The 27882-nt window shown below is 61.8% G+C and overlaps 1 protein-coding gene across 1 annotated transcript; it reads right to left on the reverse strand.

Annotated features, from left to right (window-relative positions):
- CIC (capicua transcriptional repressor) lies at positions 1-26247 on the reverse strand. Its single transcript, XM_082370095.1, is given in 22 exon segments — positions 1-994; positions 1084-1215; positions 1516-1647; positions 1727-1878; positions 1977-2278; positions 2493-2815; positions 2912-3202; positions 3306-3472; positions 3570-3691; positions 4061-4248; positions 4340-4832; positions 4838-5566; positions 5840-5943; positions 6424-6649; positions 6745-6947; positions 7785-7950; positions 8031-8213; positions 8309-8438; positions 8523-8757; positions 8845-8994; positions 20926-23718; positions 26098-26247. Coding segments are annotated over 21 exon segments (7578 nt in total). The 5' UTR covers positions 23708-23718; positions 26098-26247; the 3' UTR covers positions 1-626.
- Between the last annotated feature and the right edge of the window lie 1635 nt (positions 26248-27882).

Here is a 27882-nt window from a genome sequence, read left to right on the forward strand (position 1 = left end):
TGTGTTAAACAGCTTTAATCTCGGTCATTGCGGCTTCTCAGCACAGTAAGAAATATTGCACATGATCAACATGTTTTGTTCTGGGGATGGGGACAGGGTCGGGGAATCACCTTCTTAGAAAGTACAACCCAAGCTGGGAGGGCAGAGGGGGTGGGGAGAGAACCCTCCCCGTGCCTGTGGCAAAGTGCAGGAGCCCCCACCCCCAAACTAACCTGAGTCCAGCCCCTCTGGGGAAAAAAGGGGTACATGAACTCCCCCTACTCCACAGGCGCCTCCCTGTGGCCCGAGGCCCACACTACCCTCCAGCTTGCAGCCCTCACACGAGCCATTTTGCATAAAGTACAAGTGAAAAGGTCTGAAGGTAACACACTCCAGGTTATGTACAGGGGCTCGGTGGAGGGAGACTGTGCCCCCTGCTTCCCCTCAGCTGCCCCCCATCACAGGGAGGGAGCTGTGGGGGGAGGGGGATAGACAAGAGGAGCAGGCCTCATTCCGTCCCAAACTGGAAAGGACGCAATGGCTTCGCTGGGGAGGAGGTAACCATCCTGCCCCCCCATTCCTGCCACCTACATACTGTCCGTGTCCTGAGGGGAGTACTGTGGGTCTGGGGTCTTCTCAGGAGCCCCTCACCTGCCTGTGGCAGCTGTGGAGGGACCAGAGGGGGGTGGTGAGGGTTGGGGGGGCCCCTCCCAGCCAGGCTGTCCGGGCCCCGGCTCTGGGGGCGGAGGCAATGGCGGGGCAGCCGGGGCTGTGCCAGAGTCCGAGCCAGGTGAGGTGGGGTCAGGGCCCCCAGCAGGGCTGGGAGTGGGGACAGGGGCAGCAGCAGTGACAGTGGGGGGCGGTCCAGGGAGGGGGGCCTCGGCTCCCGGGGGCTGCTCCGTGGGAGTGGCCGCCTGCATGATCTTCTGGCGCACCTCACGGATCTTCAGCTGCAGACAGACCTTAGAGGGGAAGATGTCTGCGTAGCGGGCCTGGAAGGCTGCCGTGGCCTGGGCTGTGGACAGAAGGGTGGTGGGGAGGGCAGGGTGAGATGAGTGGGTAGGCCCCCTCCAAGTGCCCCCCAAGACTCCGACACCTGCTCACCTGATGGGAAGAAGCCATGGTCCTGGAAGAGCTGCATGACGAGGGCCCGGCGCTGGTCCAGGGTGCGCCGCAGCGACGAGTATGGCACCTTCTCATATTCCAGCTCCCCGAGCACATCCTCAGCTTCTGTACCTGGGAGCAGCGCAGGGAGCACAGTCGAGCCTCCGCAGCAGCCTGGCCCTCCACCACTGTCCGGGGGGCCACTCCGCCCTCACTGAATTCTATTTCACAGCGGGGTTTAGAGACGGAACCCACCCAAGGTCACGTACCAACTTAGGGGCCTGTTGACTATCAGAACCCACCCTTGACCTGCTGTCCCTCCTCTCAGCAACACCCACCCCACCTCTCCCATCTTTAACCCCGTTCCTGAGACCCCCACCCCTCTTGGAGGCCCAAGGACCCCCGTAGCTCTGCCTGCCACCACACCGGCACCTGTACGGTCAAAAGTGAAGATGTCCCCCTCGCACTTGGCACTCTTGGGGGTGTTGGGCTCCGAGCTGCAACTGGAGCGTCTCCTCATCTTACGCTTGGGCGAGGTGGGGTCCTCGGGGGCTGAATCCAGGTCTGGTCAAATGGAAGCAGGCTCAGTGGAGATGGCCCCGGTCTGTCCCCCACCTACCCTGGGTGCTTTACGCTCGCCTACCAGTGGAGTTCTTCCTCTTCTTGCGGTAGGAGCCCAGGATGGCCCGGGGTGAGGTGGCCAGAGACTGCAGGGTGGGCGAGGGCAAGACCTCCTCAGGCCGAAACTCGGGCAGCTCAGCAAAGCGCTCTTCGAAGTCCACCTCTGACAGGACCCTGCTGGAGAGCGGGCAGGGTCACCTCCTCTGCCCCAGCCTGCAGCTGCCCCCTCTGCCACCAACCCACACACTCCAAGTCCCCCAGCCCATGCTCACTTGTCCACAGAGTCAAAGGTCTTCTTCAGGGGCGGGGGCCGCACCTTGACCTTCTTGCCAGCACTAGCCGCCTCCTTGCGCTCGGGGGTGTCCCCAGCTGCCCTCCCACTGCTGCCCTCACTGCTGCTGCCGCTGCTACCAGGGGCTGGGGCCGGAGCTGGGGCCGGGCTGGGAGGGGTGGGAGGCTCCCCTCGGCTCTCCAGGCCCAGCCCGGGGACACGCCAGTCTGAAGATGAGCTGGGGAATTTGCTGGCCTGGGGTGAGGATGGCAGGGAGATGGAGGACACTGGGTTCAGACTCACCTGGGCAAGACCCAGAAATACAAAAGATGAACGCTGACGGCCAAGACACAGAGCCACGGGGAAGACCCAGTCATGCAGACAGACAGGCAGGAGGACAGAGGAGGAGCCACAAGGGTTCAGACAGAGACAGAAGAGGGGTGGAACAGAAGGGCAGGCAGGGGACTGAGGGGCCGAGCCCAGCAGCAGGGAACCCCCAGGCCTGCTGGGCACTCACCATGGTCTCAGGGCCCTTGGCACTGGTCCGCTCCTCAGCAGGTGGGGGCGGCGGGGGACTGCTCCGGGCCGGGGGAGCCCAGGTCTCTGGGGGCAGTGGAGGGGCTGGTGTGGTTGGCCGTCCCTCAAGCTCTGACTCGGATGCAGGGGGCTCACGAGCTGGGCCAGGCTCCAACGGCTGCCGGGGCGCAGGGCCTGGCCGCCCAGGGGCACCTGCCTCAAAGGAGCCCACGGGAATGCTGGCGATGGCCGCCTTCACTTTCTGGGGGGCCTTGGGGGTGGGCCGCTGGGCCTTGGGGGCCACTAAACTGTAGGTCATGGAGCCTGCTGGTAAAGAGAGTATTCGCTGAGCCAGGCCTGACTGGAGCCCATCCCCTGGGTCTCCCCACTCACCCCACCCTCGGTTGGCCCGACACCCACCTGTGGCACTAGGGAAAGGGCTGGTAGGGGCCGGGGTGGCAGTGGCGGGGGCCGGTGGGCCCTTGGGCAGGATGGTGGCAGCAGGTGGGGTGGTGTTGGTGGCCACGGTGTAGACCAGGCCGGGGGGGGCCTGGGATGGCTGGGCCAGGGGTGCTGAGGAGGTGGGTACGGGGCTGCCAGGGTAAAACGCTGTGATGACGGGACCACTGGGGGCTGCGCAGGTGGGAGGCAGCTGGGGGCTGGGCACGGGTGACACGCCCACCTGGCCAGGAGCCAGCAATGGGGCTTGGCCTGCAGAGAGAGAGAGACAGAGGAGAGGCAGGGGGCCGAGTTAGGGCCGGAGCTGCCTCAGCCCCACCCTTGGTCCCCAGCTGCCTGCCAGGCCACCCCTCACCTGAAAGCAGGGGCTGCACGAAGGCGGGGCCGCTGGGCCCCAGCGAGGTGAAGCCTAGAGCTACTGAGCTCGTGGGTCCGTACGAGGTGACTGTTCCAGCCTGACTGGACGCAGGACCGGTGCCCAGGGGCAGCGCATGCCCGCCTGCTGACTGCACGTAGGTGATTCTGCCGCAGGGAGAGGAAAGAGGAAGGTGTAGGTGAGCTGGCCCCACCTAACCCCTTCCCTGCACTCACCTCCAGATGAGGGCTCAACTGCCATTACCTGGTGGAGGAGGGCAGCAGAACCTTCTGAGGCTGAGAGGCGGGTCCGGGGAGCGTAGCCGGGCTGAGGGGCGGCACCAGGCCGCTGGGTGTGCTCACAGGCACTGGAGTCAGCTGGATGATCTGTGGGCAAGGACACCACAGGCTGAGGTGAGCTGGGGACCCAGAATGGGGCAGGGGAGGACCAAGACCTCGGAGGCTGGACCTCAGCAGAGACACAGGACAGAGAAATCGGGATGGGGACGGGAAGGGAGAAACAAAGACAAAGAAGACAGCGAGAGATAGGAAACACAGAGAAGGGACAAGGTACAAACACGGAGAGCAGAATCAAGATAGCGAACAGATGTCGAGCAAGACAGGGGCCAAAAGACAAAAAGGGAGAAAAGGAAAAGACTGAACAAAAGGCAAACACAGAAACCGTGGGACACAGAGGCTAACACCCAGGAAGAGAAGAATAAGAAACAGGCGGGGCCACCACCAAGGTACCCTTACCTTGCTGGGTGGCTGAGCACCATTCTGCACAGGTACTGAGAAGGGTGGGCTCACCAGGGGCAGCGGCTGGCCGGCCCCTCCTCCCCGCACTGACATGCTAGGGGTGGCCAAGGGCACTAGTACCTTCCCAGGTAGCAGCTGGGCTGAGCCACCCGGGGGTGGGGCCTGCACAGGAGAAACTGACTGGGCTGCAAGTGGAGAGACGAGGGAGCAGGTGGTTACAAAGGAGTTGAATAAGCCTGTGGTCCCTCTCCGTGTGCTGCGCAGCCCAGGCCTCACCTTTGGGGGGCGGGGCGGAGGGTACGGACTGCAGGATGGGGATGCCAGGAGTGGGTGCGGTGGCAGCCAGGACTTTGCCGTTGGTGGAGGTGCCCGGCGGGAGGGTGAAACGGATGCTGGTGGTGGGTGCAGGGCCGCTGGGAGCCGCTGCCTTGGTCCCAGGGGCTGGTGCTGGGGCAGGCGCCACTTGAAGTTGCTGGGGCAGCGTGGGCAGAATGTACTGCACCTGGGTGATTCCCCCAGCCTTGCCCAGGGGACCTGGCTGCAGGATGCCCAGGGGCATTGGCCCATTGGGCCCACTCCCAGCACCTGCTCCTGAGCCCGCAGCCGTCCCACTGCCAGGGCCCCCCTGGGCAATGAACTGGACAGCGGGGGGCGCTGGGGCCCCATAGCCCGGGGCGCCCACCAGCAGGTTGGTGACAGTGGCAGGCGCCTTCCCCACAGTGCCCAGTAGGGGTCCAGCCACCAGATGTGGGGCTGTTGAGGTGGCTGCTCCGACTTCTTGTCCGAATACACTAAGCTGACGCCCAGTGGGGAGCCCCCAGGTGCCCGGGACCCAGCGACTGTCTCAGTCCTGGCACCGGCTGTGTCATTTGGAGACGCTTCTGCCCGGCCAGAAGTGGGGAAAGGCTTAGAGGCGATGGGCACAGGAGTGCTGCTGACAGGCCGCACCACATTGGTGACCATGGTGGCGGCCGGGCGGGACAGGGGGGCTGCTGGGGCCCCATAGGCCAGCGATGGGGCTGGGGCCGAGGGCATGCGAGCTCCACTGCCCTCCCGTTCCTCCTTGTTTGAGGGCAGGACCAGTGTCTGCAGAACACTTCCTCCCCCGCTGGGAGGTGCCGCAATGACTGAGGGGCCTGGTGGCTCCAGGCCCCCCACGCTTTCAGGTCTCTTGCGCCGGAAGGTGGCAGGATCCGTGGGGAGAAACCGGGTGGCCTTAGGTGTTGCTGGGCCCCCAGTTCCAGGGGGTGGGGGCCGTAGGGGACCTGTTGTGCTGCCCTGACCTGACTCCTGGGCCTTGAAGGTCCCTGAGCCCAGCGGGAAGGAGGTGGCTGCTGAGGCTGAGGAGGAGGCAGGCGAGGATGAGGAGGATGGGGTGGGCCCGTAGCCTTTGCCGAAGCCTGCAGGTGGATCTGGGGGCCCTGGGGGCTCAGGGTCCAGCGATGGACGGCAGTGAGTAAAGGAGGAACGGATCACAGGCGAGAACACCTTCCGACCAAAGCCCTGAGTGGCAGGAGAAGGGAGACACGAGCATGTCAGGGGAGCCTGGATACCCACACCCTGCCCATCCCGCCCATCCCAACCTCCCCGTCCCGCCTGGCAACCAGGCCAGCCGAAGGCCTCCACTCATCCAGACTGAGACCCAGTTCCCCATGGAGCAAGTAGCTCACCTTCTCTGCGCCTTAATCTCCCCCTCTGTCAAGGTACAGAGAAGTAACATTCCCCCCCATTCCCAGGATGCATGAGACCAGACAGCAGCAAGTCCCAAGCCCTCACCTTGCTGCCCTCTGGGTCCTCCCCAGAGCTGTCTCCGCTCTCGCTGTCGGTCACCCGCTCCTTGCACTTGAGGTCAATGTCAGTGGTGCTGAAGCCATCGTCAGCTGAGAGAGCAGAGGGAACAGAGCTGGTAAAGGGCTGGGTGCAGGGCTGCCAGGAGGGACAGTGTGGAGCCTGGCTCTGGCCTCGGCTCTGCTCCGAGTTAGCAGTTAAGTGCTGTCCAGGAATGCTGTTCCTCACCAGGAACAAGTGTTGTTCCAAGTGTTGTCCAAGAATGCTCTGCCCACCTGCCCGCCAGCAGACCCTAAGAGCACACTGGTAATAGCATCTAATACTGTGTCCATTGGCCCGGCCATGCCCGTGTCCTCCCGGCTTCCTGTCAGGCTTGGGGTTTCTTGAGGGTAGGGCTGGGCTTACTCAGTAGGGCCTGAACTGAACATGCCCGCAATCACAAACGCAATCACAAACGAACGTGGAAGGGAAGAAAAAGAAGGGGCCTAAGGGCCTGGACCAAATCTTCACCCACCCTCCAAACCTTAGCCAGCTGCTCCCTGGACAGGATTCTGGGCCCTGCAACTGCTTACCAATGACATCATCATCCCCTTCCTCCTCACAGATGACCATGCGTTCCTCGTCACTGGTCATGTCCTCACTGGCTGCACGCTGGGAACGGGAGGCCCGGGTGGGCAGCAGTGGGGGCCGCCCACTGGCTGCCAGAGTGCCTCCCTCACCGGGGGCCGCAAAGGGGCCTGGAGCCCCATATTGGGTGGAAGGCTTTGGGCCAGAGTAGGATGCAGGGCCAGACACCATCTGCAGGGGAAGTGCAGGGAGAGTTCAGCCAGTGCTGTCACCGTGGGCAGCCCTCCCTGCACATCGCCCCTACCCCCATGGCCTGCACTCCAGACCTGAGTCAGTTCCTGTAGTGCCTGGCTGTCTACTTCCCCACCATCCAGGCTGTGGACCCCGCTGTGGGAGAAGGCTCGGGGCCGGGCTGAGGCAGGTCCGCCGACTGCGTGCAGACGTTCTGCCCCACAAGAGCTGCTCCCCGGAGCCTTGGTGTCCGAGCTCAAGAGCGTCTGGGCTGTGACGGACAGGAGCTCCGAGGACACTGTAGGGTGGAAAGAAAAAAGTGTCGCAGTCAGGAAGCCTCCTCCCAGTACCCAGGCTGGCCAAGCCATCCACAGATATTTCTAGATACCAGGCAGAGGCAGGTTGGACTTCCTGGGCCACCTGGCAGAAAAGAGATACCACCTACCAGGCCAGCATTTCCCCTGGTTCCTGCCCTCTTGGGCTGCGAGGAGCAAGCCCACTGCTCCCTGGGAGGCAGCCTTTCTGAGAGCATGAAAGCCTGGAGACAGGTACGTGTGGCGTTGCCTAGCTAATAACCAGTGGACTGTCTGAGCCTCTACTCCCTCATCTCGGAGAAAAAGGAACGTCTCCCCCCTCACAGAGTCATGGGCCCAAACCCACAGGATCACTCCAGAGAAGCGCCTCAGAATGGTGCCGGGCACACTAAACACCCTCAGTCAGTAGAAGCAGCCAACGAGGGGCTTCCAACTGTGGTCTTGAGAGCCAGATGAGCTGGGGTTTAAATTCAAGCTTTGCTACTTACTAGTTTTTTAGTGACTTCAAGCAAGTGCTTTTGTCTCTCTAAGCCGTTTCTTCATCTGGAATATTAGGTTTGCTTTTGAATACTAGAGATTATGCCCTTGATGCCTGTCACATAGTAAATGCTCAGCAAATGGCACTTCACAATAAGATTTCTGTTCAGAAATCTAATCTATTTGGATCTCTCTGACCCCCTCACAAGAGATAAATACCAGTTCTTTTGTGAATAAGGGTCCTCAGATAAAAGAGATAAAGCTGAGAGGAGCTTCTGGGGAAGGGGGTGAGCAAGCAAAGGGGAGGTCGGTGTCAGGGCAGAAAAGCCAAAGGGCTCACTAACCTCCAGGGGCAGCGGCGGTGCCTGTCTCCGACATGCTCCGCTCCCTTGGTTCCTTGTGCCCTCCTGCCAGCCCCAGGCTTGTAGGCTTGGCCTCTGAGCTGGACTTCTTCCGGTCCTTGTTGCACCACTTCCAGTCTGGGTGGGCCTTAAAGTGGGCCTCTTTCACCTGGCAGGAGAGGGCAGGGAGACCCTTCACTCACCCACCCTGCCAGAGGAAGCGGAGGAGCCAAAAGGAGGCGGAGTTACCTGGAAGGCCAGGTCGTGGTACTTCTGCTTCTCCTTGGGCCCCAGAGCGTACCACCACTCGCCCAGGATCTTACTGACGGTCCGGTTGTCCTGGTTGGGGTGACGCTGGTGGACCAGGGCCCGGTGCCGCTTGCTGAAGATCATGAAGGCATTCATGGGCCGCCGGATATGGTCCTTCTCCCTCTGCAGCAGACACAGGCCCGAGCAGGAAGGTTAGGACTGGGGAGACGGGCTTGGGCGGCCACAGGGTGAGCTGGGGACAGGTGGAGATGAGGCACCTTGTTGGGGCTGCGTCCATCCTTCTCTGAAGATGAGTCTCGTTCCTTGGGCAGGGCGCTGAGAGACTGCGTCCGGCGTTTCCCAGGCGGCAGAGGCAACTGGATCTCAGGAGACATGATGGAGAGGAAGCTGTGGCGGGAGCGGCAGGGCAGTGAGAGCCACGTCTCTGGCCACTCCACCCTCCTCCCCAGTCCCAAGCCTCAGGGCACTCACGCATCGTCGTGGTCACTCTCTGTCTCACTGTCCAGCCTGGGCTCTCCTGGAGGACCAGGGGCCTCCTCCTCCGTGGTGGGAAGGGGGCCCTTTCCAGGTTCCACCACCCCCAGAGTGTGGGGGGGTCCGGGCCCTGGGCTCTCAGGGCATGTAGCTCCAGGGGGCCGCCCGGGGTCAGCATTCCCCGTCCCGCCTGGTGGCTGCTCGTGAGCAACAGCCGCCGACTCAGCAGGTTCTGGGGACAGAGCGGCAGGCAGATCAGAGAGCTCCTGGGCCATCTCGACCCCATCCCCATGCCTTCCCACAGCCTCCCAACCCTCACCTTTGCTCTGGTTGGAGGCCACTAGGTGGCTAGCAGGTTGCTGGGCCTCACTTGGCTGCACGGAGGGGTCAGGCTGGCTGGGGGCCAGGAAGGGGACTAAGGAATGCCAGGGGAACACGGCCACAGAGCGAGGTTCCACGTTCGTCCACACTGTGGGAAGGACTCAGCTGAGCTTGTGCGGCAGGAGAGCTTGGCCTTGACCCCCAACTCAAACTCTTCTCCACCATGGACAAGGTGGCTCCACCCCTTCTTTACACCCCCTTCCTCAATCCCAGAGCCCCCTGGGCTCGTGCATGCGACATCACTCAGGAAAAACTCCTCCCTGAAAGATTTCTATATTTTTAAGAAAGAAAACAGAAGCAGGGAAACGGTCCTCACACCCCACTCCCTCCCCCACTTCCACCCCCACCTCCACCTCCACCAGCCTTGCCACCAGGGACCAGGCCAGAGAAACGACTGGCTTCTGTCGCCAACCAGGCCATGTTCGCTTGCCAACTCACTCTCTCAAGGCCCCTAGACCTTAGCAAGGCTGCAGACCCTCCCTCAGTCAATTCCTATCACCGTGTTGCCGTCTGACACAGCCCCTCACCTTGGCCTCATACTCCCTTTTTCCTTTCCTGAGGCAGATGGCCCAGTCTCCCCACCCTCCCCTCTCCTCCCCACCTTCCCCTCCCCTCCCCACTACTCACAGGACATGGGGTCTCAGGCCTTTCTCCTTGCCTCCCTCCCCCCTACCACAGACCCCAGGGAGCCAGACCTGCCTTTCCCAGGCTGGGCACAGGTGACTCCAGCATCTCCTTCCTCCTCAAAGAGAATCTACTGCCCATGAAGAGACCTCCCAGCCTCCCTCACTCTATACCCCTGAGCTTATCTCTAGTGTAGTGTCCAGCCCCCTTACCCCAAAAGATGGGAGGGTGTGGTAAACTCTTCAGACAAAAAGGCACAGACAATGGGACAGACGAGAGAATTATTACGAGACTCTGCCCAGGCAAGGCAAAGGGGCCAGGTGTTTCCTTAAGGCTACGCACAGGAAGGTACTTCCCTCACCAGGGCGCTGCTCCTAGAGGTCCAACCTTCTGCTCCAGGAGCTGGGTGGTAGAGGAGCCAGCCCACCCCTTATGGCTGAGTCCCACCCCTGGCTGGACTTCTGGGGCTGGCCCAGGCTGGGAGTGGGCTTCCTACTCACTGCCAGCTCCCTGGGGGAAGTGGAAGCAGCAGAGGAGGCCCCTGCTAGGGGAAGACCAAGAAGAGAAGAGGGAAACGCCCTAGCCCTGGTCCCCATCATTCCAGGCTCCCCCTGATCTAGATCAATCTGACCTAGGCTGATCCCCCCCCCCCCGCCAATGCCTTCAGAAGGCTGGCCTAGGGGAGCCCCTATGTGAGGCACTGACCTCAAGACCTGATTCTGTGAGGTGCTGACAAAACAAAAAAGTAGACATCAAGGCAACAGGAGACGAACAAAGAAGCCCACACTAGAAAAGGACTCAAAACACTGTGAAGATTCCATCCACTAGCACGGGGGCACTGGAGCCCCAAAAGCCTGCTGGGCCCTCCAAACCCATGACAGCCTTCAGAGACCTGGACCTGTCCCTCTCTTCACAAGGATCTTTCCCATCAGGCCCCCTCATCTTCTGCTGGGTGGGAAAGAAAGGGCCCAGTATACAATGGTAGAACAGTCCTTTGGTCCTGTCCCTCCTGAACTCCTCCCTAGTGCACTACCCTCCAGGTTCCTGGGTCTCTTCCTCTCTCTGAAAAGCAAACCACCAACACGTCACTCTGTTCTGAGCAAACAGTGCCTCACTCCCTTCCCAAGACCTGTCCTTAGCCCCACTACTCAATCACAGCCCCTAGTCCCTTCTCCCTCTATTCCACACTTGGCACCAGCAGGTCTCACGCTGCTCCTATTCTAATCCATGCTCTGAAGCCAGGTACTCTGCACCCCTCCTCACCTCCCATGACAACATACCTTTTCCACCCTACACCTAAACACCACAGCTGTCCTCAGCTACTCCCCACTCTGCACTCCCATCCCTCCACTACACTCCCACCTGCCGTCACTAACCACTCAGCCCAGCCGAGCTCTGTAACTTTCCCCTCTACTCTGCCTCCACCGTTCTCTTACTATAACCCCATCACCATTACTCCGCACTCAGCACCCCGACACCTTGACCCCTGGAGTCCCAGGGCCCAGGCGCTACTGACCGAACATGCCGAGGCCACGGGAGGCCGCGCCGGACGCGGGCACCAGGGGCCTGTGGGCTGAGTACATGGTCCGGCACGGGGTGGCCCGGCCGGGGCTCGCGCCTCCTCAGCGGCCGCCGCCGTTCCGCCCGCCGCCGGCTCCTCGGCCGCCACCGCTCGGGCCCGGGGGGAGCTGGAGGCCGTCGCCGCATGCCCCCCCCACCACCCCCCCTCCGGCCGCCCCACGCGGGGGGTCTCAGCCGGGCGCGCCTGCGCACAACGCCACCTGCCTCCCGCCGCCCGGGGGGCGGGGGGAGGTCAGAGCGCGCCGGCCCCGCCCCGCCCCCCGGCGCGCGCGGGGGCCGTCACGGGGCGCGCGGCACCCAGGCCATCGGCGCCGCCCCCTCCTTCTCCCTCCTCCCGCGCGGAGCCGGGCGGGCGGGGCAGGTGGGGCGGGGCGCGGCGCGCGTGCGCGGGGGCGGCCCCCTCCCTTCCCCGTTCGCTGGCTCCCTCCCTCCCTCCCTCGCAGCTCTGGCGGGTAACGGCTCTGGCCCCGAGCGCCCCGGTTGCCGGCGCCGCGCCCCGCCTTTCCGGGCCTGGGGCCCGCGGCTCAGCGCCGGGTCGGCCTCCGGCCCCGGGCGGGCAGACGGACGAGCGTGCGTGCGTCCGTGCGCTCCGAGCGAGCCCCGCGCCGAACCGCCGCCGCCTCCCCGCCCCGCCACTACTACGCGCTCCCCTCCCCCCGCGCACCTCCCCCCGCCCCTTCCCCGCTTCCCCCGCGGCCTTCCGCGCAAGCCCGGCCCACCGCGCGCGAGCCCATTGGCTGCCGCCGCCGCGCGCGGGTCAGGCCCCGCCGCGCCTGCCCCCATTGGCCGCCCCAGGGGAACGTCAGTCATATGCAAATAAGGGCAGGGCGGGGCGGGCTCCGGTTGGACCCAAGCCGGCCCGGGGCGGGACCGTGGGAGGAGGGCGGCAGGGAGGGCGCACTGCAGTAAAGGCACTGAGCCAGGGGGGCGGTTCGGGGCGCCGCGCTGCAGAGGCCCGGGGCTGTGGGTGGTGCTTGTGTGTCCAGTCCGCGCGAGGAACACGCTCACGCGCGGCTCGGCCCACCTCCCTCACGCCCACCTGGGCACGCGCGGCCCCGCAGGGCAGACAAACTGCGTGTAGGATTGGGCGAGCCACCCCTGAGCCCTCACCAACTCTCACAACAGCAGTCACAAACACACACACACACTCCTCATAGACAGACTTTCCTACCACACCCATTATCTCATACACAGTCCAGGGTCACATGTACCCTCGGTCTTACACACGAAGTCACACACCCGGAACACCTCACATAAATGTACTACCTCCCACACTAAACGTCCATCACTCCCCACCCAACATCACACACACTTGTTCTCACCCATCTTCTTCACATCACCCATTTCATACATGCCCTGTCATATGTGCTTCATCAAAGCATATCCTCATACACATCCACCAGCCCATGTGACTCATACAAACACACAACATATCAAACAGGCAGAATTATCTCATACACCTCATCACAGCCACTGCTTGTCCACAGCACACATCCTACATCCCTCCAACACAACCACACACTCATATGGCCTTCCTGGCACCCCCCAACCCCAACACAGGTAACTCTCACAAATGCCATCATACTGACCCCAAACACTATGTAAACTTACCCTGGTGAGCACTAACTACTTCAGTACCCTGGCTCATCAGGTATACAAAGTGCCATGGCCATTCCCATTGATTCAGCTACCCTGCCTGACACTTAGCAGCCACCTGGGACCCTCTACCTCACAGTGGAAGGCAGGGGGCCACCACTCTGGCCTGGGAGCCACCCTTTCCAAAAGACGGCCAAGAGGAAGAAAGGAAACTAACACTGGGGCTGCTACATGCTGGGAGCTTGTATGTATAACCCTGTGCATTGAATCCTCACAGCCACTAGGGAAGTACACTTTATTATGCCTATTGTTCAGATGAGAAAATGAGGCTCAGAGAAATTGAATAAATTGTGCAAGATCATGCAGCCAGGACGTAACAGCCCAGCACTCCAACTCAAGTGCTCTTTCCACTACTGAAAATTTCACCTCAGGGTGGACACAGGCAGAGACTCCCAACAGAGGCCTGGGAATATGTTCAGACAATGGTATCGGAGAGACTGGTGAACTATAGAAAGGTCAGAGGGTACACACCGAGACACAGGCAAGGTCTGGGGCCCACCAGGCAGAGAGGCAGAGGCCTTGGATCACCCAAGAAGGGCCCTGAGGCCACATCCAGTAAAGGCAGAGGCGTGGGGTCATACCTGGGCAGGTAAAGATTGCACAGGCTCAGATGCACCAAGACTGGGCTCCCACACATGTGGGATCAGTGATGGGCACAGACAAACCCTTTTCCCAGCCTTCTGCAGCTACAGACAGAGATGAAGGCATGGAGAGGGGGCAAAAACCGGGTAACCTGGGCCCAGAGGGGAAGGGGAGGTCTGTAGCCCTCTGACCTCCAGGTCAGACTACAGGGCCAGACACTTGGCTGTGGGCCTGGAGAGACCAACAGAGGGACTATTAGGTGACTGCCCCCTCCTCCCTATGCAGCCCCAGACTCAGACCCTCCATTACCTCACTGCCCCAGGGACTGCAAAGTGAAGCAGAAATCAAGGCTGAAATCAATGTGGCCTGCTCTATCTCCCTACCGCTGCCCCCTCCTCTCCCCACCGGTGAGTCACCTACTGGCAAGTTAACCCCTTCCCAACTGCAATGAAGCCCAGGGACTGAGCTCAGAGGAACCCTACTGCCAGCTCCCCCAGTTCTGTTGGGTGAGAAAAAGAGCTAAGCCTGGCACAGTAGGGAAAGAGGGCCCCATACATCTGGGAGGGTTGCACATCTGGTAGAAGACAGTGCCCACATAGGAGGGATGGGAAGAGGCCCCTTACAGGGTAGGGTACAGCCAAGTGGGGGCCCAGCCTAGCAGGGAGGGGCCGGAATCCGGGCGGGAAGGGCCCCCCTGCCCTGGGCGCTGGGCCAGCCCTATACTTAGCTTCCATTGTTTGGAATGGAGGAACCCTGAGTGGGGGTGATTAGGAGTGGAGAAGAGGGAGCAGGTCCTGTCCCCAGACAGCTCCATCTCTCTAGCCATCCCCAACCCTAACTGGGGCCTCCCTAGTTGGAAAAGTCTGAGGGAGTTCCCCCAAACCAGGGCCCCAGCCCCATCAGAGAGGGGGGTGCATCGCCATCCTTCACTCAAAGCAGGTACTAGGCAGAACTACGGTGCAACCACCCCCTGCACTACCCCATAGCCAACTCCACAAAAGGTTTGGCCCCAAACAGCCCGCACAGCCCCACCCCACCCCAGCCTGGGGACAGGGAGCCCAGATGGAGAAAGCAAGTGCCACCCAGGGTGGCACAGGCTGAGGCCTGCCCAAAGGCCTGGGGCGCACAGCCAGGGATGCTGACAGGCTGAGGGACAGGCAGACATGCTCTCAACTCACGGGCCCCCGTTTACTGAGCCCGAGAGGCACCGCGCCCTGCCGCCTGCGGCTCCCCACCCTGCTCTCCAGGCCCGGGTCCCCGCCTCGGCTCACCACCCCAGTGTCCCCAGCTCCCCTCACCCGCTCCCCACATACACACCCACCCACCCACCCCCCCACCCCGGGCGGCGTCGGAGACGGCCAGGGTTGCCTGGGGAACGAGCCCAGGATTGGACTGGTGCTGCTCGGGAGGGATGGGGGCCTAAAAATAGCGCCAGGGTGAGTCAGTGAGTGGGGCTGGGGTAGGCAGGGGGACCAGAAGGGAAAGAGAGGCAAGCGAGGTGCGGGGGAGGCTCCCCAGGGATTGGAAGATGGGCGGGATGTGGATTTGGGGGTAGAAGAGGGGGTTGAGCGGGAGTGTACAGGCGCCGGGGCTGCGAGGGCTGGTCCGCGCGGGCTGAGGGAGGGGCCACTGCCTGGGCGGAGGAGGGGGCGCCGCCCTGCGCTCTCCTCCCCAGCCCCGAGCTCACGAGATTTTCCACTCGCCGCCTGGCCCCCAGCCAGCCCCCGGCGGGCCCCACAAAGCCGCTTTGTGCTGGGAGGGCGGGCGGGCACCCGGCCGGGCTGACACCCACGCGGGCAGCGGCGGTGCGCGGGTCAGCTGGCACCCGAACTGTCTGCTGCGGGGGGGTGGGGTCCCCCCACCCAGCCCGAGGACGCGGCCGCGCAAGGGTTAATGACGCAGGGGCCAGGGTAGCAAGTCTCGGCCAATCGGCGTCGGCGGGCGCGACAGCGGCCAATGGGAAGGCCGGAGGCCCGACGCCCCGGGCCTACCCCCTGGGGCGCGGGAATGGGCGCGGCCCTGACTGGGTGCCCGTCTGGATCCACAAAGCCCCCGATGCACCGTTTCCCGGGCTGCTTCGCAAAAAACAGGCTCAGAAGGGCGTAGGATCTCGCAGTCAGGAGGTGGCACGGTCAAGATTCGAGCCCAGGTCTGCCTGGCTTCACAAATCAGCTTTTCCACCGAAATGGGGAGACGGGGGTTCCCAGTCCCAGGCCCCCAAGCGGAGCGGGAACAGGCAGGGGACGGTGTGCGGGCGGAGGCGGCGGCGCGGCAGGCTAGGGTCCAGCCGCCTGCGGTGCAGCCGCTGCCGCCGGTGGTAATGGGAGCCAGACGCCGTCGTCGCCGCTAATGCGCCTCCCTCTCGGCCACTAATGGAGCCATTAATGCCCGGGCGCCGGGGGCTGCGGGCCACACACACCACCCCGCCGCTGCGCATGCGCGCGCCAGCAGCCCCGCCACCCGCCGCCAGCAGGAGGCAGCCTGACCCCTTGCAGTGCCTGGCGCCGGGGGCTCTTCCAAGACTCACTCCTGCTACCTCAAAAAAGCCTCTTCTCTCTCCCGCAAATCATCCTCTTCTTCCCAGTCTAGGTCTCCTTCCTTTCCAGGGATCTTTGACACCCTGATCCAACCCTTTCCCTCTGCTCTAAACCCTTTCTCGGCTCTTCACAGGCTGACATTCAAGCATGGCCTGGCTGGACCTGTCCTTGGCACCCTTCTGCCAAGACTAGGCTCGTGTCAGCTCCAGCCTCAACTGGCCACTCAGAGGTCATGCACTTTCACCCCTCCTGGCCTTTGCTCCTGTGGCTGCCTAAGCCTGGATGGCCCTTCCCTTTCTTTCACTACCCTGAAATCCTCATTCCTGCTTCAGCTCCAATGTCACCTCCAGCGAGAAGCCTACCTGAACCTTCCTCATCGCCTCGCATTAAGCCAGAGTTTTCTCTCTCCTCTGGCCTCCCCAGGCTCTGTATCTCCCTCTGCTCATCCTTGCCGGTGCCTGCATCCACATCTGCCTCCCCCACCCACTTATCCCAGGGCTGCTCAGCCTGGACCTGGTAGAGGGATGAGGAGTGACTTCCGGTGAGAGAGAAGGGGTTCACTATTTGAGACAAAACAAATTCTGGTGAGCAGAATCTGGATCTGGATATGGGGAGTCAGGACACTCTTGGCTCCTCTTTGGGCCTCATTTTCCCGACACACCCAAGCATAGTTGGTGGATGTTGCCTGGTCTCTGAGGTCCTACTGGTTGGGGTGGACTACACGTGGGACTCAATTAAATGGAGCTGGCACCAAAGTGTCTCCTGAAAGGCGATGGGGGTGGTGGTGGTAAGGGTGATCTGGGTCATGCCCTCGAGCAGGTGGGTGGGCACAGGAGCTGCTTTCCTGCTTCTCCCCCACAGCCGGATCTCCTAGCTTGGCCCAAAAAGCCCCCGCCTTCCTGCCTGTCTTGGGAACAGGTGCTTGGGTGTGATGGGTCTGCAGGATGGCTCCCAACACCTCTCAGCAGGTTTCAGGGACATTAGTGGGCATATAATTTGTCAAGGGACAAGCGGGGGCTCCCAGGCCTAGACATTCTCCCAACACTCCCCATTCTCCCACCTGTTCCCCAAGGAGCAGGAGATCTGGTGCTTAGCAACTACCCACTGACTTAAAGGAACAGAGTACCTGATGTGCACAGAGTGTGGGTGGGGGCTAGGATGGGGGAAACATGTCTGTCTAAAGAATGGGAGAAGGAGGGCCAGAGGAGAGGCCAAGGCTGGACCAGAGACAGGATTCCAAGATGGGGGAATCAAAACAGAAAGAAGGTGGAATGAAGCCTCAGACCAGAACTGATGTCTAAGGAGGTACAAACCTGGAAAGGCATAGCGAGCCAGACTCAGAGAAAGTCAGACAGAAGTCCAGAGAGAGAGAGACTCGGGGCCAGAAACAGAGACCTAGACAAGAGACAGACATAGGAACCCGAGAGAGACAGACATACAGTGGCTCAAACAGGCAGATGGGCAGACAGGCCCAGGAGAAGGGGCACTGCCTGTGAATATGGGGAAACCAGGCGGGAGCTGGGAGCTGGAAGGCAGGCCATGCCAGAAACAGGGCTGAGACATCTGGCCTCCTGGGTCAGGGCTGCAGGCCCTGGGGCGGCTTCCTCTCCTGGGGAGCAGGCGGGAAGAGTCAGAGGGAGGTGGCAATGGCAGCTGGCTGGCCCGGCCATGCATAGAATGTAGAGAATGCAGGCCCGCCTGCTCCGGCAAGTCCCCCAGCGGAAGCAAATGCCTGGCGGGGGGCAGAAGCAGGCAGGCTGCCCCGGGCCACCCCCTCACACCTGCTGTCCTGACTGAGGGTCAGGCCCTGGCATGGGCGGGCAGAAGGGGCCAGGACTACAGCCTCACTCTTCCACTGGGCACAGTCTGCCCTATCTGGGCCTCAGAGGGAGAAGGCCCCAAGGTGCCTACCTCCCAAGGGTTTAGGGAGGCCTCTGAGAGAAGAACAAAAGGGCCTGCTGGCTGGGAACCTGAGGGCAGCCTGGATACCTCAGCATGGGTGTAGTCAGGGAGGCGCTGCTCAGAACCGCCAGGACAGGCACTGGACAAGTTCTGACGACCAGGTGGCTTCCAGCAAGGGGCCTCCCCTCCCTGAACCGCAGTTCCCCCCCTCCCCCTGACAACAGGGCTGGTAATCCCTGTTTCATAGTATCAGGAGGTTTCGATGAGATGGCCCCACGCTTGAGGCTGGGCACATGGTAAATGCTCGGTAAAGTGGGCTACTATTATTGTTTTCATTATTCTAATTGAGAGTGCTTAAGAGCCTGGGCTCTGGAGCCAGACAGCCTGGATTCACACTCTGGCTCTCCCTCTTCCTAGCTGGGTGACCTTGGGCAAGTCACTTTGCCTCTCGGGCTACAGTTTCCTCCTCTGTCTACTGGAACTAATAATCGTGCTGATCTCCTGGGTTGTTGTGAGGATTCAGTGAGTAAAGGCTCAGTCAGCGCTTACTGAGCAGTGTGCCAAGCACATGCATGGGTGGTACTCAATAAATTATTATTACTGTTACTTCTACTAGGAAGACTCCTGTGATCTAGAGATCAAGAGACCTGGTTCAAGGCCCAGTCCTGCCCCTCCCTGGCTGGGTGACCTTAATCAGGACTCTTTTTCTGTCAGGGCCTCATTTTCCGCATCTGGAAAATGGTGGCAGGAACCCCCACCCCCACCCCCGCCGGACCACCCTGGTAGGTCTCAGGTCACCTGCATCGTGCCATCCCTCCCCACACAGCAGCAGTGAGGGTCATGACTGACCGATGCTATGTATGAGGGCAATGTCGGGGGCTGTAGGCATGCGGGGGTGGGGGCTGAGGGGGATGGTAGGAGTCCTTCTGCTTCAGTTTCTTCATCTGCCTAAGGATAGGAATCCCCGCTGTGCCCACTTTGTGGAATTTTGCTCATATCAACTACGATAACAAATGTAAAAAATGTTGGGGGTGGGGCAAAAAACACAGCTCACAACCTCAGTATATGAGCATGAGGGGCAAGCGTAGCCTTTGTGTCCCTCTGCCCGGGTCTGGGCTGGAGCTCAGTGAGGGCAGGGTCTGGGCCCCTTCCTATATTGGTCTTTGCACCAGACCAAGACACAGCGGCTCCTACCCAGATCCACAGCCCAGACTCCTTCCTCCCTGGTCTCCCTGCCTCTGGTCTCAGGGGCTGGAACTCACCCTTCATGGTACAGCCGTGGTTGGGTTGGCTCAAAACCTTGCATGGCTCCCTAGTGCCCTCAGGATAAAGTGCCCAAGTCTTAGAAGGACCCTCTAGGATCTGCCCCTTGTTGTACTGCTCACCAACACAGCCACACATCCCAACACTCACCCACTGTCTAGAGCCCCTGACTTTGCAGATTCAACTTCCTTCAAATTCTTGCTTTTGCCTCAAGGCCTTTGCACACTCTTCCCTCTGCCTGAAGGTCCTCCTGCCGGCCGTGCCAGGCTCCCTTCTGCACACCCTTCAGGTCTCACTTTAGACTCTGCAGGTCTCACTTTAGACCCTGCAGGTCTCACTTTAGACCCTGCAGGTCTCACTGGCCCCTTCTCCAAGAAGTCCTCCCTGACTTCACATGGCCTCCTGGGCTTCCTCCATCCCAGCCCTGACCACTCTGGACAGCTACTATCTGGGGACAGGTCTGTCTGCTCCAGGGACCATGAGCCCTGTGAGGACAGGGCTGTGTCCTTAGCATCAGCCAGCATAGGGCCAAACACAGAGAGGGGGCCTCAGTCAACAGTGAATTCGTAAGTAAATAAGAAAAAAATGCTAGGGAAGGGGCTGGTGATGGGTCTGTCACCCTCCATGAAAGTTGCTCTGACAAGGCCCAGGCCAGCTGGCTCTCCAGCACCATCTCAGAAATGCCTCTCCCCCCACCGCTGGCCTTAGCCCTCTAGCCACTCTGGCTGTCCTCAGCTGTGCTCCTTCTGGCCTCGGAGCCTTCCCAACGGCCTCCTAGGAGGTTCTCCTGTCCCACAGCTGCTGGTTCCAACTCATCCTTCAACTCTCGGCTTACACGCCCTTTCCTGAGGGCAGCCAGACTAGGTTCACATCTGGAAGCGCATGCCCAGCACACGCCCAGCTCCCCGCCATGGCACTGACCACACCTGTGCTATTTCCCAGGTGCAGCGGTGACGATGAGGGCTCCAGTCCTGGTCCTGCCACTACCTGGCCGAAGGACCTGTTGGAGCCTCAGTCTTCCCATCAGTAACCCAGGCAGGTTGGTCACGAGCCAACCTGCCTGGGTTTGAAGGCTGGCTCTAGGATTTACTAGCCATGTGACCCTGGGCAAGTTACTAACCTGGCCTCAGTTTCCTCTAATTTTTTTTTTTTTTTTTGGCTGCACTGCGCGGCTTGTGGGATCTTAGTTCCCCGACTGGGGATCGAACCCGGATCCCTGCAGTGGAAGTACGGAGTCCCAACCACCGGACCACCAGGAAATTCCCAGTTTCCTCTAAATGAGCATAATCATAGCAGAGTTCAGAATGTTGTGAGTGCTACGTTAAGGGGTGGGTGTGAGGATTAGGTGCGATAACCCACTTGCAGTGCTTGTCACGGTGATACCCCTGCCAGTCCTCCAGACGTGCGAGCTGTCATCATGATTATCATCTCTGTTACCCCATCAGCTCTGTGGGGGTCTGGCTTTGAGCCTGCACTCAGGAAAGGTTTGCTGACTGATGGACCCCTTCAGAGTACATTCCCAACAGGAGGCTTCTGGAAACACTGCACTGAGCCTTCAAAGTCCACGCCTGGGGACTTCCCTGGCGGTCCAGTGGTTAAGAATCCGCGCTTCCACTGTAGAGGACACGGGTTCGATCCCTGGTCGGGGAACTAAGATCCTGCTTGCCACACAGTGCAGCCGGAAAAAAAAAAAAAGAAAAACTCCACGCCCTTGCCTGACAGGTGAACTCCCACCGGAACATCTGTGCAGAAAGGAGGCCAGCCTCCACTTGAATCCCACCCAAGGTGGGGAGCTCACCTCTCTTGAGAGCCAGTTAGCAAGGGGCCCTGTGCAAAATGAGCCCTCGCCCAGCCCATCCACCCGAACCTCTTACCTGTCCCAGGCCGGCCCATGATGACTTCCTTTTTGGGGGCAGGATGGCTGGTGTAGCTGCTGGGCACCAGGACGGGCAACAGGGCAGCAGGTGAGGGGTGGAAGGCCACCGGCTGGAAGGGCGAGGAAGCCAGGCCAAAGGTGGGCATCGGCTGGGCCACAGCCGTCGGCGCAGCTGGAGGCACAGTGATGGGCACAGGGGCCGGCAGAGGTGGGGGCAGGCCAGGCTTCCCACTGGCCATCCCGGGCGGCACCGGAGTCTCTCGGCAGCCCCGCCCAGGCCCCCCGGCCCGTGCCTCACTGCCAGCGCCCACCTCCCCAGGGAATTTGGAGGGCAGCGGCACGTCGGGGTTGCGGACGATGACAGGTGAGTCCCGCTGCACGGCAGGCACCCTGCGCACGGAAGGCCCAGGATCCGAGGTGAGGCCGGCAGGTGGAGGCAACAGCAGCAACGGCGAGGGCTGGCGGGAGCGGGAGAAGGGCACGGCGGGCGACACGGCACGGAAGCCAGCCGGTGTGGAGGGGGTAGGTGTGTGGGACACCGAATCCACACCAGAGTCTAAGCTGTCGCTCTTGGGGAAGTCTGGGGCGGCTCCTCCGCCCGCGGCACCAGGGGCCCCCAACGCCCCTGGGTGGGGCAGCAGCTCTGTCTTCCGTCGCCCAGGGCTGATGGGCACAGTAAAGGTCAGGTTGGTCTGGAAGGTGGGTAGGATGCCAGAGGAATGGCGCTCTCGGGGGGCAGGCGGGGGTGGGTGAGGGCCCAGGTCTGGTGGCGTCAGCACGCCTGCCTTAGGGGTGCTGGCGCTGAGGTGGCGACTGCGAACAGCAGTGCGTTGGATGACTGGCGAAGCGTTGATGGGGCTGAAGTTGGCAGGGCGGAAGCCGAAGAGTGGTGAGGGTGAGGGTGACGGGGCTGGCGAGAAAGGTGACTGCGTAGAGACGGGGGAGAAGGAGGGTGTGCCCGAGCGAGAGCTGCCCAGTGACACCAGCATCACAGCCGCTTCACACTCATCGAACTCAAAGCGTGACAGGTCCGCGGGGGCCACCAGGCGTGGGCGTGAGTCTCCCCGGGCTGCCACGCTGCTGGCCTCACTGTCCCGAGACGTCTCGTCACCCCAGTCGAACTCGGTGCTGCCCTCACGGGCCGCCACCCCAGCTGGCCGCCCAGCCCCACCTGGGCCACTGTCCGCCAGGCCCTCCATCTCCTTGGTTCGCATGGACAGGTGGCGGGAGCAGTAGCCCCGCCGCTGGGACTCCTTCATGCAGCCATCTCTCGAGCACAGCCGTCGCCACTGCTTGCCGTTGAATTTCTTTCGAATTCCATTGGGTGTGCAGACCACGTCGCCCTTCTTGTATTTCTGCTGGGCTGCTGTCAGTGGCGTGCGGGCCCGGGCAGCCGGTGCAGCCCCCTTCTCCAGGGAGGCCACGCTGCTGCTGCGGCTGCCACCCTGGCTCCCCTCCTGGCAGGGCGACGGCTGCTCACCAGGGCGGCCTGGGCCGGCGAAGGCTGGGGACTTGGGTGGCGGTGACAGGAGCTGGGGCGGGGGCAGTGGGAGCAAGGCCGGGGTGCCCAGGGCTGGCGGGTGCTTCTCCTCACCCTCCTCGCAAGCCCCCAGGTGGCCACCAAAGCTGATCTTGGAGACCTCGGCATCCTCGGGCTGCTTGAGGTCCAGGGCAGCAGGGCAGGGGGGAAGGGCGGCCCCCGGCTCGGCCTGCTCCTCCTCAGGACCCGCCGGGGGCTTCCTCGGCAGGGCTTCGGGCTCCCAGGGGGGCCGCAGCAGGCGCAGGCTGGAGCGGGCCACCCACACCGCGTCCTCGAGCTCACGCTGTGGCGGCTGCGGCGGGGTGGCCGCCGGGCCCGGCTGGGAGCTGGGGCCAGGGCTGAAGCGGACCTTGTAGGCAGCCGGCTTGGCGGCCACCTCCACCACCACCCCCGCACGGTAGGCAGCCACACCGGGCTCCACACAGGTACAGACCGCTGTGCCCACCACCAGCGCAGCCGGCGGTGGCGTGGCATCCAAAACCACATCCACACCACTGCCAGGTGCCCCCTCGTAGAAAGTCAGGGCCCGGTCCCCAGGGAACTGCACACCCAGGTCCTGGCTTCGGCGCACCTGGCGCACCACAGCTGGCAGGAAGAGACCGTCCCCACGCCGAGCCAGCACCCGCTGGGAGCGCAGCTGCCGCAGGTCATAGCCACCGCTGGTGCTGCCAGGGGGCCAGGGGCCTAAACCACCAGCTTCGGCCGGCTCATCTTCCAGGTCAGCCGAGTGCTCGCTGGCTGTGTCGGTGGAGGAGGAGCGGGCAGAGGTGGGTGGCTGCGGAGGCACCCCCGGGGTGCCCGCCTCCTCGGGGGTCCGTGCCCGCTCTTCAGGGGCACCAGCCGCCCCACTGCTGCCACTGCCAGCCCCATGCTCCTCCACATACTTCTTCTTGGGCGCTCGTGACTTGAACGTGGCCGTCTTTCGGCTGAGTGAGGGCTCCCAGCGGCCTGCCTCGCCCTCCCCCTTGGGTTCCTCGGCTGGGCCTGGGGCCGGGTGGTCAGGGTGCAGCTCTGGGGGTAGCCCTTCCGCCCCAGTGCCCCGCTCGGCCTCCTCCTCCTCACCCTCCTCAGCCTCTTCTGGCCCCGGCTGCTGCTGCTGCGCCTCGTCATCTTCCTCCTCTGGCTTGTCACCCTCCCCAGCCCCTCGCCGCCTCAGGGCCTTGGCCCTGGTGGCTGGTGGGGACTTGCCACCGCTGCCAGAACCTGGGAGGCCGGCGCACGCCTTCTTCATTGGTTTCATCTTTCGTCCACCTGCAGGGTGAGAGGACAGACGAGGCTCACTGGGAGCGACTCAGGAACACCTCTACACCCACTGTCCCCCAAGACTTCCTACTTGCTGAGGTCACTGCCCCAACTCCATGGTCCCCAAGGTCTCCTTCCTGGCTGTCTTCAACTCATGTAGGCCCCTGGCCAGCACCCAGACACAGACTGGCACTCATGTCCCCTGAGCTATACACTCTGGTTCCTTGGGGACCCTCACATAATCTGCTTCCTCTGCAGAGGACAGTAGGTGCATGCACACACCCTGACTGCCCCAAGGGGACGTGAGAAGCACTAACGGTTCACGTCTATGGAGCACTCACTTTGAGCCGAGCCCTGGGCTAAACTTGCCTTTATTAACCCATGTCATCCTCACAACAGCCCTAAGAGGCAGATGCTACTATCAGTCCCATTTACACTCGAGGAAACTGGGGCACAGAGAGATCAAGCAACTTGTCCAAATTCATCCAGCTAGGAAATGGCAGAGCTAAGATCTGAACCCAGGCAATCTGGCTCCAGAGTCTGTGCTCCTAACGGTTTCAGCGTGCCGCCTGTCACATGATCCTCGCACTGTCACTGTCCAGAGAGCACACACACTCACACACACACACGCGCACAGGCACACAGTCACAGAAAGGGAGGCGACTGGGCTGTGATGTGAGCCTCTCTCCACCACCCCCCACCCCTGCCCGGGCAGCCTGGCATGGCCAGGCATTGTGGGAAGGAGTGGGCAGCTAAGAGTCCCAAGGGACAGCTGCCCACTCTGCTCTGCACCCCAGGCCTGCCAGGTATAGCCATCTCCCCAGATCCTGGCAGGGAACAGGCAGGGGCACGTCTGGGGCAATAGCTCATACCTAGTGCTACCACAGGGCCGTGCATAAGCGCACACGCGCGCGCGCGCACACACACACACGGCACACACACACACGGCACACACACACGTCATCACACAGTGGGACACAGCGCTACACCGCAGGGTTTCGCTGTCCCACTGGATGGGAGCCTGCCCCTCCCCCCACAGCACCCAGCATGATACCCAAAAGCCCAGCCACCCCCCTTCTGGTCTGCTTGCATCCCCGCCCTGACTGGGCTGGCTCTGACAGGGTGGCTGAGCCGACTGGGCCCCCCTGGCCCCCAAATATGCCCTCGGACTCCAGGTGGGGGTAAGTGGGAGAAGGTCAAAGAAAGCAGGACAAGCCCAGCGGGCCAACCTCACCCACTTCCTGAACAGTCATTACTGCCCGCCCCCTTTCAAGCTGCCCTGAGAAAAGAGAAGGGAAAAAACTTTACTCTGAAGTGACTAAGAGAACCTGAGAGGACAAAAAAGGGGCCTCTGGGAGGGTTGGGGGATCCAGGACCATAAGCCAAACACAATCAGAGGCACCCTGACTCAGTCTTCAGGCTCCCATGGTACCCCTGACCTCATGGGAGAGTGACCTATCCCACTTGGGGCCTGCTGCTCCTTAGGATCCTGCAGTCCCAGGATGCCCCTTCTCTGAGCCAATCCTGGGGTCCTCATAGGCAGAGGCTGGAGGGCCCGGGGCTTCTCACACTGGGGCAGGCACCCAAGTACCCGGGAGTTGGGCAGCCACCACCATCTTCTCCCCACTGACCTGCTGGGCCACCATCCTGGGCATACCCCACCCAGGGCCTATAACCACACTGCTTGGCACCCCTGGACCCTGCTGCCTGGCCCAGCCTCTTCACACCAGAAGCCAAGCCTCTTTCTTTCCCCTGGGGCCTACTCTCTTCCTGTCCACACCTCTTTGGATAACTCCCACCCAAGGCCCTGTGGGCCCTCACCTCCCTCAGAATCTGAGCAGTAACTCCTGAAGCCCAGGCTGGCCCAGGCTTTTCAGGGTCTCATGTCCTCTGCTCCCAACAGGCCTCCTGGCACCAGCTTCTCTGCCACTCTCTCTCCCATCCTGTCACCATCTCTATCTCTAGCTCTCTCTTCACAGGCCCTAGGCCCCCTCCTCAGTCACCCCCTCCTTGTCACCCTCATCTATCTCTATCACCTCCTCCTCCCAGTCACTCTCATGTCAGCCATCTCTGGACCTGTCACCTTCTCTCCCCATCACCTCTCCTTGTCACCCCCTCCAACTCTGTCCCCTCCCTCTCCCTGTCACCCTGATCTAGTCCTGTCACCCCTCCATTCCTGTTACCCATTCTCTGCCCACCACCCCCTCCTTGTCACCCTTTTTCTGTCACTCCTCCTCCCCACCACTTCCTCCACTCTGTCCCCGCTTCCCACCACCCCACTCACCCCTTTTCCCCTGTACCCCCTCCCCGTCCCTGCCACCTGTCCCCTCTCGGCCCCCAGCACCCCAAATCCCCCCTTCCCGTGTCAACCCTGGCCCCGCCCCTCACCTCGGACTCAGCGGGGTTACGGGGCGGGGGGCCGTGGCCCCGGCTCGGTCCGGTCCGGTCCCTCCCCGCCCCCCTCCGGCTCTCCCTCTCGTTTCTCCCTTTTTTTTTACTCCAACACACAAAATGGTGAATGGACCTGCAACAGCTGGAGCAGCCAGCCAATCAGCGGCCACAACCCCGCTGACCGGCGCCGTCCTAGACCAATAGATATTCGGAGCCTCGTCGGCTCCGCCTCTCAACGACGAGCGACGCTTGCCACAACCAATCGCGCCCACCCGGCAGCGCTGGTGGGCGGGGCCAAAGTCCAAGATCGGCCTCCCTCTGGGACCGACACCAACCTGAGCCTACGACCGCCTGATCAGCCTAGGGTCCTGCCCTGCAATAAGTAATGGACACCAGCATTGACCAATCGCAGTCCGCTTTAGTGCAGAATGACGAATACAGTACCCAGTCGTCTTGCACTCTAGGCCGGAACCCAGCCTCTGCGAGGGACAGTAGCCAATGAAATGCAAGAAGGAGGGGCTAAGGGACAGGCTCTCCAATGAGCAAGCTCAGAAGGCGTGGCCTCAGCGTTTGTTGACCGGCTAGTCGCAATTCCTGCTGGGAATGGTAGTCTTCTTACGTCTCCGGCCCATAGTCGACAGGACATGGCAGACTACAACTCCCATGTGACAGAGTGCCTGGAGCTCCGAAGAACCCGTGCTAGGAGAAAAAGTCGAAAGGGCAGTTCCTCGTGAGTCTCACTGGGCGCCAGGAGCATCTTAGACCCAGGGCCCCGACTCACCCGGATTCCCGGCTCTGGCGTCGCTGCTGGCTCCTCTCGCTGGCGGCGGTAGCGGCACAAGGGGGAGGTGCGAGGAGCAGCCAACCGCCACCCGCGAGGCCCGCAGCCAATCAGCAGCGGTCGGGGCGGCGCAATGACCTCACCGGGTTCTACTCTCTTACCCCTCCCCCACGTGGTTGTTGCTGCCGGTAGCCGGGAGTAGGGAAGTTGGGGGGGGAGGGGAGGAGAATAAGTGATGTCACCTTTCCCCCGCTTGATTGGCTGCCGGGTGGCCGGGACTACAACCAATCAACAGTCTCGGAAAGTCTGGCGCGGCCCCGCGGAAAGCCCTGTTGCCACCGGGAGGGGAGAGAACGAGCACTTGCGGTGTGGCGCGCGCTGCAGAGTAGTCTCCGCGCGTGGCCTGGGGCTTGGTGGCCTTGAGGACAGGCCACTTCTTCCAAGACTTTGACATTTAGGGCGGCGCAGTTTTCTGACAGCCCCCCTAGACATGGGGTGGGGGGAGGCACGAGATGGGGAAGTACAGCTCTTCATGGGGCGTCACACTGCATTCCGTGAAGAGCTACGCTTTGTAGGTGTTCACACCTGGCGGGAGCAAGATTTTTTTTTTTTTTTTTTAAGGTGGGGTGATCACACTGGGGGTTGGGAGGAGAGGAATATGCCCTGTCAGTAGTAGATTACTCCTGCCCAGATACGGGATTCACACCAGCTGTGAACCTGTTGGCAGTGCATCCGTACTCTGCACATGGCATTTGCCCTGGCTAGCCGGTAATGGGCCGTCGTCTCCTGCTGCGTCTAATGGGTTGGCAGTATCCACAAGGGATTCACACCAGGTGTGAGGAAAATGCCGCCTCCTATTGCAGGTTCTTAATGTCTGTAACATTCGCACTACCGGTGACAGAGTATACTGTGACATGGCCAGTTCACTCTGGGCTAGAGGGAAATATCACTTGTCCAATGGGATTCACTGAGTATGAAGGAGATTCACGTTATCCATGAGA

Source organism: Balaenoptera borealis (assembly GCF_965194805.1).
Source record: "Balaenoptera borealis genome assembly, chromosome: 19".
Lineage (NCBI taxonomy): Eukaryota > Metazoa > Chordata > Mammalia > Artiodactyla > Balaenopteridae > Balaenoptera > Balaenoptera borealis.